The sequence below is a fragment of the Triturus cristatus genome, chromosome 3_1 (genome assembly GCF_964204655.1).
Source record: "Triturus cristatus chromosome 3_1, aTriCri1.1, whole genome shotgun sequence".
NCBI lineage: Eukaryota > Metazoa > Chordata > Amphibia > Caudata > Salamandridae > Triturus > Triturus cristatus.
In genome coordinates this window covers 245,693,075-245,704,457 of record NC_140583.1, presented here as the reverse complement: position 1 = coordinate 245,704,457, position 11,383 = coordinate 245,693,075, and the positions used below count along the sequence as shown (strand labels likewise).

At 42.8% G+C, this 11,383-nt stretch overlaps 1 protein-coding gene across 2 annotated transcripts in view; it reads left to right on the top strand.

The window, feature by feature from the left end:
- The window catches only part of LOC146860022 (uncharacterized), a 269,057-nt gene that overhangs the window by 171,605 nt on the left and 86,069 nt on the right, over window positions 1-11,383 (top strand). For both annotated transcript variants that reach the window (XR_014978762.1, XM_085643785.1), the window contains exons 14-15: window positions 3,872-3,935; window positions 4,765-4,899. Coding sequence is in view for 1 of the 2 variants with exons in the window: in XM_085643785.1 (XP_085499911.1) it covers window positions 3,872-3,935; window positions 4,765-4,899 (199 nt within the window). In the remaining variant the exon portion in view is untranslated. The remainder of the gene's footprint in view (window positions 1-3,871; window positions 3,936-4,764; window positions 4,900-11,383) is intronic.

The window sequence follows — 11,383 nt, the reverse complement described above, 5'->3', positions numbered from 1 at the left end:
TTAGTCACATGTTGGTTTAGTATTGTACTGAGTTTGCCTAGCGAAATTTCGAAGCCGTATGACAACGTGGGGCCTATTTTGGCTCTCATGACGTCCAACATTGGAGCTAAACTCGGACCCTTCAATTTTTTTGAAAGTTTTGAGAGGTTTACTTGAAGAGCCATAGCTTACATTGTGATGGGTGAGCTTGCAGCAGAGACTGTGCCAGCATTTACGTAGTTGCAATCACCAAGAAGGGTGCTCCGCGCAATAAGTGGAACATTTGTAGGGAGGCTGGTGTTTGGAGTTCAAAGACTTGCATCAGAGAAAGGATGTCAAATTTCGGGTTCTTCCTCAGGTGCCTTCTTAAATTCATGTGTTTGAAGAAAGGAGTGGAGCCAAGCATTATGAATGAACCTTTCTAAGATGGTGGTCTGTCCAGAGATTACCTGTGATGCCACTTCCTGTCTGAATCATATATGAGGGAGCCATTGATGAGTGATTGATGGGTTGCAAACCATTCGTTCCTGTATTTTTTGTTGCATTTATTGTCCAGTTGCTACTATTTTTGCCCCAAATATTCACTACTTTGCAACCAGAATTGGATTTTCTTCTTGAAGTCGATGACTTCTTTCTTCTGGCCTGATGCCAGGTAGCGTTTGTTGCCTTGCTTACCTACCTCTGCATGAACCTGAGCCTCAATCAAGAGCTACCAGATTGGCAAGAGGAGATTTTGCCCATTGTGGCGTTTTCCTCCAAACTTGGATCCTCTGAAGAGACACCTGACATCTTTCAAGTTACTGTTAAGTGCCTTTCCTTGGGCATTCAAGGAGGACAGCGTCTAGTACTTGCCAGGATGTGTCTGAAAATCTGGATTTTTCATAAAATCTTCCTGTGTTTAAAGATCTGCATCGGACCAAATATCTGGATGCGTTGGAAAACTGCATGCGTCTGGGAATCTGCATTAATGTAAATATCTGGATATGACAGAAAATCTTCATGTTTCATAAATCTGCATACATTTGTGAATCTGTGTGTGCAAAAAATGGCATGTTTTGGAAAATCAACAGGCGTCTGCTTGTTTATGGAAAGTGGTATCTGTCTGAAAATTTGTAAATGTCTAAAAACCCGTATTCGTTTGTAAACGTACAGGTGTCAGAAAATGTGCCTTCTAAAAATCGGGCTGCCTCAAATCTGCATATCACTGAAAAACTACAAAACAGATGCATTGTATTCATTTAAACACAACCTCTGTCTTAAAATGGATACATCTAAAAGCTAAGGGCAATATTTATGAGAGGGTTGCATCCAGTGCTTAGTTTGTAAAAGAAAAAAATTATAAGTGCTAGGACTTTTACCAGGAGGCCACTGCAGCTTACACCACACATTGCCCCTGCCATGCTGACAATGAACGTAACACTACAACTACTAATTCCAACAAAATGAGGGAGGTAACGTGATACTTTAGAAAAGGGACGGGTCTGTGTAACACAAAAAAGAGAGTGTTCCCTTTTGAATGAGATCAGATTTTAAACAAGATGAAAATACAAGTGGTTATAAAAACCTACCTCCAACTTGGACCATGTGATATAGATGTTGATATTAACACAAATAAAAGCTTCAGGTATTATAACAACAAAACTCTGGTCTCATTGAAAAAGGAATTCTCTCTTTTTTGTGTTACAACACAACTACTAACCATCACACTCCCACAAGTGTGACAATTCGGAATATTTCAGCCCCCCAAAGCAATAAGAAGAGATTGGACGGCAGGCAATAGTCATTTTAATGTATATTGAATTAATGATTAACTGTTGTTGTGGTCATCTCTAAAGTAGCCAGGAAGCACCACCTTGTGGCAGACGGTCACAAGCGCTGGTGTTGACAATTAAGTGCCGGTTCCGAACACCGGAAACCATGAGATCAAATTAAGCACTGGTTGCATCCCATTTGCTCCACGCAACTTGGTATATGCATGACGCAAACTTTTGAGACAGATTTATGAAGCCACGCAAAGCAGCTTTGAGTGTCTCTGAGTGGCTTCTTAAATCTGGAGTAGCGCAACACAGCACAAATCGCTGCGTTTCACTACTCTTCCCTGGGTAGGCTTTCCAAGGGCATTTCGGTGGGTGTTCCCACGCAACTCCCATGGATTTTGACGCATTCCCAGGTTTACAAGAACTTGTAAACCTGGAAATGCCCCAAAATCTTATACCTTCCCAGAGGAGTTGTAACAAGGAAAAATGCCTTTATTTCTCCTTGTGACTTCCTTTTTCTATGTGTGCAGCAAAATTCAGCACATATAGAGGGAAAAATGCCTCAGGGAATAGTTTTTGTGTAGGAAAATGTCCCTTCCTGTACAAAAACAATCATGCATGCAATTCAGGCACCCTTGCACCATTGTACAAGGATGCCTGCATTGGCGCTAGCCTTCCAAAAGGGCACCAGAGGAAGGGAAAGCACAGGAATTACCTCTATTCTCTTAAATACAGCGCATTCCTGCCTTTTCCCTATGGCACAACGCAGCAAGATGACTTGCTGCGCTGTGTCATAGTTTTATAAATATCTTCCTAAATCTGCAAATCATATATGTCCGGAAATACATATGGGTCTGAAAATGTGCAAGCGCCTGCATTTCTTCAGACAAAGGGCCTTTTCAAGGCTAGCAGAGAGTAGTAAATGGTAAGAGATCAATGCTTTAAGGTTATGAGTCATCGTACGTTGGTACTTCAACAAAAAATCTATGTCCGGAGTGGTAATTGATGAGAAGACAACCTAACTCAATAAAGTTATCTTCAATAAATGAATTCCAAATAAATCAATATTGAGGGAGCGATGGTCAGGTTCCCATTTAACTCCTGCTGAGATGTTGCATGTAAGCATAGTCATTCGGTTAGGCCTAGTCTGTGTGCCGCTTAAAGGGCGAAACACGTGTTGGCTGTTCATAAGAATTAATAGTTTCGTTTGGAAAATATCTGGATAAACAGTATAAAAAATGTGATATTAATTGGAAATAGTCTCTGCAGCAATTGTGCTACCAGAGCAGTTCATACATATTTAGAAGTTACTTGACGATTTTTCCTTGGTTCACTTTACTGAAGCTTAACTTGGCTAGGTTTTAGGGCTTTTGACCTAGGTGGATGCATAGACTATCTCGTTAAGATAAGTTTTGTATTTGGGTCTTACAAGAGTGTGTCCTTTTGGCCGATAGTCCTTTATTTTCCGCAGATTACTAATGTCTCTCAGCATCATCAGAGGACTTTAGATTTGTAAGCACGGTATTCAATATTCAGTAATTTGTTTTAAGTTTTCTGAATGTTTGACGCCAGGAAAAATATGTCCAGGGTTGGTCAAATCGTTAGGAATTCTTTTCAAAATTGTAACAGATCAAAGGCAAGAAAGACTTTTGGGAAGAGAGGCAGATGTTTTATAACAATTGCCTTCAGCCCTGCTGAGTTCTGGTTGCTCTCTCACCTGAGGACGTTTAAGTAGAGTAGCCCAGAACATACTACTTTTTAATCTATGACTTTCATCTCAGAGTACGGTCTGCTAGTCCAATAGAGTTTTCTACCTGTCTTTTGGACAGTGACACTGCAGAGACCTGTGTCTGGGTCACCGCAGGTCTGCTTTGACGCACCTGAGAACCATGGCCAAGTGGTAGGGTTCCCACAGTAAATATGGTTCTGGGGTGTGCACCCATCTATACGCCTCCCTAAGATATCATACTTATTAAACTTGAAATACTTCCGTCTCAGGTGTTTGTGGGGCTGGCTTATTGTTGTCCTTTTTGGTCCATCTGAACATCTAGCTTGCCTCCAGGGAGATGATGTGTGCTGATTCTCTGCTGAGCCTATAGCTGACCACCGTATTCTTGAAATGTGTCTCGTGGCAGGGCCAAGATGAAGGAGCTGCAGAAAGAGAAGGCGGAGATGGAGTCGGAGGTCAGGAGGCTGAAGGTAACTTATCTTCTGGAGCTTCACTGCTGCCATTCTCTGAAGGTTAAACCCTTTGGTAGTCCTTTTAAAGCTACACATCATCACCAGGACATGTTCTCCTGCAAAACTTGCTGACCACCAAACCCAATAAAAGACTTTTCCAGTTTCCTTGAGGACCTTGAAAGTCTTAAGATTTTCTTTCTCAAACCAAACACCAGAACCTGTGACTGGAGTGGTTGGCTGCCGGCCTAGGGTCCTGTAAATGTGGCATGGATGTTGTTACTGTCGGTCCTCTGGTATCCCCATGTTTGGGCATCTTACACGTATCCAAAATATTTTACTGCGTTTAACTGGTTTTGTGAAATGTATGCAAGTCCCGCAAAACAAATACTCTGCAAGTTTAGCATATCTGGTCAATTGTTCTTTGCAGCCTCCACCCACTTAATTTTATTGGAAATTTTGAAGGGGCTGGCCTTGGAGTCCAAATGATCTGAAATGTACTTTCCAGCATTTGAGCTGTGCCTATTTTGCTCTTTTACACATTTTTATCATTCTGTCTTTTAAACATTATATGTATATATATAATTCTTATTCCAACAGCCTCGAGTGGGTGCCTTCTTCCGGTGTGGAGTAGGATGGTGTTTGATATATATATCAGTCAAGAATTCTTTAACCATATATAGATATAGATATATATATTTATATCCCTTGCTTATGTTTGGATCATTGTGAATTTTATGTTATTAAATCACCGTATCTATTATTTTAAGGCATTGTATTACTGAATCATAATTTTGTTTTAAGTGATATTTGATAGCATAATTACACTGTTTTCCTTTCCTCATTGCAGGACGGCAGCTCTTCCCTCCGAGGTGAGCTGGAAACCTGCAAGCGTGAGCTGGAGCGGAGCCGCGGTGCCTCCTCGCAGTACCAGGACCACGTGTTGCAGTTTCAGGCTTCGGGGGCTGAAGCATTCCCACATCAGGTCAGTCCATGAGCTGCATAGATACCGGGCAACTAGCAAGAAACTGCAGGTCTACAGCGATAGGAGCTTAAACCAAATAGAAGGGACCATACATGTCAGAGTAATCAGACTAAAGATGACAATATAAAACTGTATAATCGTTTATTGTACATATTGTATATATTCTATAAATCGTTTATATACACACCAAGGTCAATATATTCAATATTCAATATTCAAAATACTTTATTCGGTTTTAAAATAAAACCATAAAAGTTGCACACTCCATATAACAATATAAAATCATACATTTCATGATAAAAAAGGCTGTTTTAACCGATCCAATAAAAACAGAGAAATATACATACATCATGATCAATAATAAAAAAAAGAAAGAGATGGGGGAAAAGAGGACAACCAATAACCGGGCACACAACTTCATAAATGATAATTAATGGGATGCCAGCTGATATTAGGGGTTTGTTAGTTCTCCATACAATTTCTTGATCTCAATGAGGATTTCCAAAAACCTACTACAAATGGAATATATTCTGGTTTCAACAATTGTAGATAAAACAGAGCTGGGCGGACCTGGATAAAATTCAACTTTTTTAAAAGGGGTATTAAAAATAATCTGCGAGGTACTTCATAGAAGTTACAAAAAAACATAAAGTGCAGCAAATCCTGAGGAGACACTCCGTCGCAGCCACAGGATGCTAACACCTGGCCTCTACAGCTCCCTTTTGGTACAGCAAGTAAAAAGTGAAAATAATCCAAACGGAACCTGATCAATAAAAACCGCTCGTGGGTCAACAGGGGCCACAAAAGATATGGCTCAATAGATGGAGTAGTTTTAAGTATCACAAATTTGCAGACGCTTGGTTTACACAATTCTACCCCATCTCTGCCAAGCTTTTTCAGGGAAATAAAAGTCTTCTTTACAAATTCCACATCCACTGCGGTAATGAGTTCAGGCTTTAAAAAAGATCCGGTCACCCCAGCTCTTCAAAACTACCCTTTATATATTTTAACCAAGGAATGCGTAACATGTGGTCAAGGCTCAGAACTTCTTTCAGAGTCTGGTGATTAAGAACTAAGTCTTTGTTTAACCAGCAGTTGAGCCAAAACAGCAAAGGGTGCATGGCCAAAATATCACAAATAAATGGCAACCCTGTTTCTTCGTGTACCACCAGGTTTGGTGTTCCTCTAGGCACCCCAAGAAGTTGTTTTAAGAAGGTGTTCACCACCACCTGTAAAACATCTGTTGCTGCATAGCCCCATAATTCACTCCCATAGCTGGCGATAGCGACACTTTTGGCCTGGTATATTTTCAACATTGCCGCGATAGGGCGCTTACCCATCTTTGCGGCAAAGTTGAAAATAGCTGTGTTTGCACTTATAACCTCCCCCTTCTTTCTCTAGATAAGGGCCCCCCAGTTCAAGTGATTGTCTAATAAAACACCCAGGTATGAGAATGTCGTGGTCAAAGGCACTTTCTCACCACGCACTTTGAAGGGGTACTGCTTCATTGGTCGTGTCCCGACCTGCATAATATAAGATTTAGAGTTTGTTAATAGCTAGGTCACGATCGGCCATGAAGCTCCGAAAGGCATCGAGCAGGGTCTGGAGGCCCCTTGCCGTCCTGGCAATGAGGACCGCGCCGTCCGCATATAGCACGACGGGCAATCCTCATAGGGGAAATCAGCCCCTGTTTCTACCAAGGTCTTTTCCAGGTCGTTAATATATAAATTGAATAGAAATGGGGCCAGAATACATCCCTGCCGTACTGCCCTTTCAATTTTAAAGTCCATAGAAACCCGAAGATCCTGGGCAAATCTGATGTTAGCCTTAGTATACCTATGCAGGTCCCTCAGGAAGTCAACCAAGCCGTCCTCCACCCCCATGGCCCTCATGGATTGCCACAGTTTACCCCGGTTGACACAGTCAAAGACGGAGGAAAGATCCATGAAGGCCATGTAGATCGTACCTTGGCGGGCAACCGTATACTTCCCCAGGATCATACATAGGTTAAGGCATTGGGCTAGAGCAATATGCCCTGGTTGGAACCCATATTGTATATCAGAGACAATCTTATTCTCTTCCGCCCAAGAGGCTAATCAGTTAAAAAAAAAAACGCCCACAACCTTGACCACGGAATCAATAAGGGAGATTGGTCTATAATACAAAGTGCTATCACGATCGCCCTTCTTGAAAACCGTAACAATCGTTGAGGTGCCCCAGGACTCCGGACATCCAGCCCTGGCCGCCGCGTTAAGCACGGCGACCAGCACCGGAGCCCAAAAAAGTGGGTTTGATTTAAAAAGATCCGGAGGGATGCCATCCGGACCTGAAGCCTTGTTACATGACAGCCCTGAAATGCCTTTCTCCACCTCTTTCTGTGCAAATCGTACTGAGACATTAGTATGAACTCTGGTTTGGGCTTGTTGTTGATCTGTAGCACTTTTAAAAATGGATCTAAAATGAGACCCCAATTCATCTTCTGTTATAATAGTGTCTACTTCTCTGGCCCCAGTCTTCTCAAATAAGGGTCGATTAATAATACCCCAGAACGTAGAGCTGCTCCCTAATGTGCTTGGCTCCTGTAATTCGCGCCTCGTTGCTTCCTTTAGTTCACCCTTGCGGGTGGCCAGTGCCCGTTTATACTTGAGACGAGGGGCACGAATCAGAGTTCGGTCTCTCGGAGTAGCTTTTAAGGCTTCCTTTAAATCTCTAGCAGCTTTGGAACATAAAGGATCAAAACATCTGGGCTCACAAGACATCGTCCTATGAGAGGGGGCACTTAACAATGCCCCTATCGTACAAGTAATACCCTCAAAAGCCTTGAGAACACCCCCAGGAAGGGAGCCAGGAGACACACAGAATGCTATTTCAGCTGCGCATAACACTTGTACCTTGCCATAAAATAGGTCTGGGGCTACCTGGGACCATTTTAGGTGGCGCCTTCCAACCAAGGTCAAGTTGCTGCATTACAATACGGAAATGATACCATGGCTTAAAAACCCCAAAGTGATGTCTGTGAAGTGATTTTCCTCACCAAGGCAGACTTTCATGCATGGACATTATTTTGTGACGTGTACTACGACAGTGTTGATACATCGGCCATTGGAGGTAAAATGCGGGACCTGGGCAATCCTCAGAAGAAGTTCAAATAGAAAACAAATATTCAAATGAGCCATGGATGCATGTATTATATGACATGTTTCCTTTCTGTTCAATTTTTCATTTGCAAAACCCATAGGATGAGGAAATGTAAACCGATAGCCACTAACAACCTATCAATAGTTAAATTGAACATAAAAGTATTAAATGTAGCCGTTGACTGCATATGGGCCACTGTTTTAATATTAAAGGGCTATTTTCGGTAAGGTGTACGGTAGGAGGGAGATGTGCGCATCTGTAGAAGCCAATGCAAGGGCTGGCGTACCCGTTCATGTTCATCAGGCTTGGTGTCATCGTTAGCCTCACCTTTCAAGGGCTGTACTAGTTCATCCAATAGGTGTGCTGTAGGGAATTTTCTAACCCGCCTCCATGGTAGTGCCATACTGTCAGACTCAGACCAGTGAAGGGTTGATGCCCTCCAGACTGTTCATGCCAGGTGGCGGCAGCCTTTCACCTCACTCTGATGGTTTGTTTTGCAAGAATCACCCCTAAAACCTTGGTCACTGCCCTACCGGTCTTTGGTCTGCTGTAAAGACTCAGTGACCAGCTCTCCATGGTGAGCAGCCCCAAACCCCCCTCCCTCTTGATGGCTACCAAACTGTCTGTCACCTCTTTCCAGTTTCCACTAGTCACCCATTCAAGGGTAATCCTGATGCATATGTTTGAATCCGCAGGCGCCATGTCCCATCTGAAACACTCAGAGCTATCACTGTGGAATATTCTGTTAAGTTAACTGGGTGTGAGATAGGCTCGATGAAAGATATTAAATTCTATATACTTAGACCTAGGGTTGCAGGACAATTTGGGCCCAAATCACAAAGGTACTTGCGTGTAGTAAAGTTACGAGTGTGGAGTCTTTGCACTCAGTGTGAAATCTTCACATGCGAAGAGGAATTTGCGCACTACGCATTACAGAGAGCGCACCATGCGGAGTTTACACACTGAGTGCAGCGAGTCTGCCACGAGTGAGGAGACTCCACACTCGTAACTTTACTACATGTGAGTACCTTCGTGAATCGGACCCTTAGTATGAGTAAGTCAGTGCCCTAGTACATTCTTTGTTGCGGAAATGTTCTCCCTATGTCTGTCTCCCATTCCCTTCTCAAGTTGTTAAGATCGATCTCAGACTGAATTGCTTTGCTAAGCCACGATGTTAACCATCTGCCATGGCCCATCACATATATATCTTGAACTGAGGCATGTGTCTGCACTTCAGTGTTCCTAATATTCAACACATCCCTTAAAAGCAGTACGGTCTTTCTCCGCTTTAGGAACTGTCCTCTGTTATTCATATTGTTCTTCCAGAGAGTAAGGCATCATCAAGGATCCTCCCTGACGTAAGTTGCCCATCACTGATATTCCCACTTTTTCCCAGTGCTCCAAGACATCCATGCACACAGTACTCCTGTGCCTAGGGATAGAGATTTAGAGTTTCGGTGGGGCATAAGGGACGGTGTTTGAATTTAGTTTTAGGATCCTTTTTAACACCTAAGTGCAACTTGCAAAAGGCGAGGAGCATTATAAGGGTGGGAAGTTACAATAATTAAGATTGTCCAGAAAGACTCGCCATCTGCCACTACCTAAAATGCAGTCTCCATCATACTGTCCAAAAGGTGAAAATAATTGTTTTGACAGTTGTAGAAGGAGATTGATAAAATAATATAGGAGGAGAGGGAACATAAATAGTTGTGAGTGGGTGTCTCTGTCCTTGGGTGATAGTGGCAGTGTCTAGAACTGGTACATCTTGAGACAAGTTGCTATCTAGTAGATCAACATCAGAGCGGAAAACTCATATCCCCAGATAACCAAAAGTTGAGGAGTCCCACTTGATTACTCAGCTCTCCAATCCTATGTTCAATTACGGAACAGTTGATAGGGAACAAACAGGTCGTGGACCAGGTAACCTCCCACCCAGACATCTCCCTAAATTCTTGTAGAGGTCACACTATCTGCAAAGCAGAAGTCTGAACACCCTTTACATAAAGCAGCAAATCGTCAGCATATAATACTATGATTTGTATGACTTGAATGAAGTCCACCAATGGAATGCCGATTGTCATCGATTCCATCACCAGGGTGATCTGAATAGAAGACAGAGAGCATGCTTCCCTCTCCCTGGGGCTGTTTTGAAAGCAAGTGCCGTGGTTGGACTCTAGCGGTTGAACTGGTATAAACCAAATTGACCCAGTGAATCATGTTGGGACCAATGTAAAATTTTATAGAACGGCAAACATATAGTACCAACATGGGGAATCAAAAGCCTTCTCAATATCTAATCCTAGGCAGGCTGAGTAGGGTCAGATAGAGAGGGCAGCTTCTAGGACCCAGTACAGTTGCCTGATATTAATGGAAGTGCTTCTGTCCGGAATGAATCCATACTTATCTGTCCTGAATTAGGCACAATTTCCTGGTAGGAGTCAGTTGGCTCAGTATTTTGTATTCTGTATTTAGAATGTCAAGTAGTCTGCATACCAAGAGCTCTAAGGTCTTCCTCCCAGGCCTGGGCAACACCACTAATAGAGCCTCTCTCATCATGGCCAGTGGCTCCCAAGACTCCATGGCTGTCGCGTACAGCGACGCCAGTCTGGGACCAAGTGTACAGCAAATGTATAGTAGACATTTTTATGGAGCCTATCTTAGCCCTAGAGTTTGCTTGCTCCTGCTGTCTCCCCTCACTTCCTGTTCCTCAATTGGTAATTTGTGCTGGGGTGACCCAGAATAGCATCAAATTCTCCTAGAAGCACTTCATAGCATCTTCAGAGTAGTCTGTAGTATTGTTGTTTACCCTTGTGTAATATTAAGAAAAGATAGTGTGTATCTCCCCATGAGTGTATACTGTGGAGTTGGGAGAAACCATAATAGGAGTTGTAGGGGAGCCTGAGATTTTCTTCCAGGTAAGCAAGACAATAGTCTGCTCACCCTGTTTTTATCTGCATGTATCTTTGCCAAATAAGTGGTATAATCCATGCATTGTAGCCGCTCCACCAGTGCTGCATGTTTTTCTCTGACTTCAGGACCTCTCCACAAGGGATGTTATTAATGAAGGCAGTTTACAACTTTGCTAAGTAATCTTCCACCTTCTTCAGTCCCTTTTCAAATGTTCCATGAGTCTCCATTGTCACCTGTATGCACAGCCCTCTGATTACAACTTTAAATGCATCCTATTCGACCACTGAGGAAGAGCTGGTCCCTGCATTCTCTGCAACATATCTCTCAAAAGGTTGGAGAGCCTCTTGAAAGGTTGAGTCCCCCAGCATGACCTATTGGAGTCTTCACATAGGTATGGAAACGAGGATCACACCCTTTCTTCCATACCTAGTTGGTG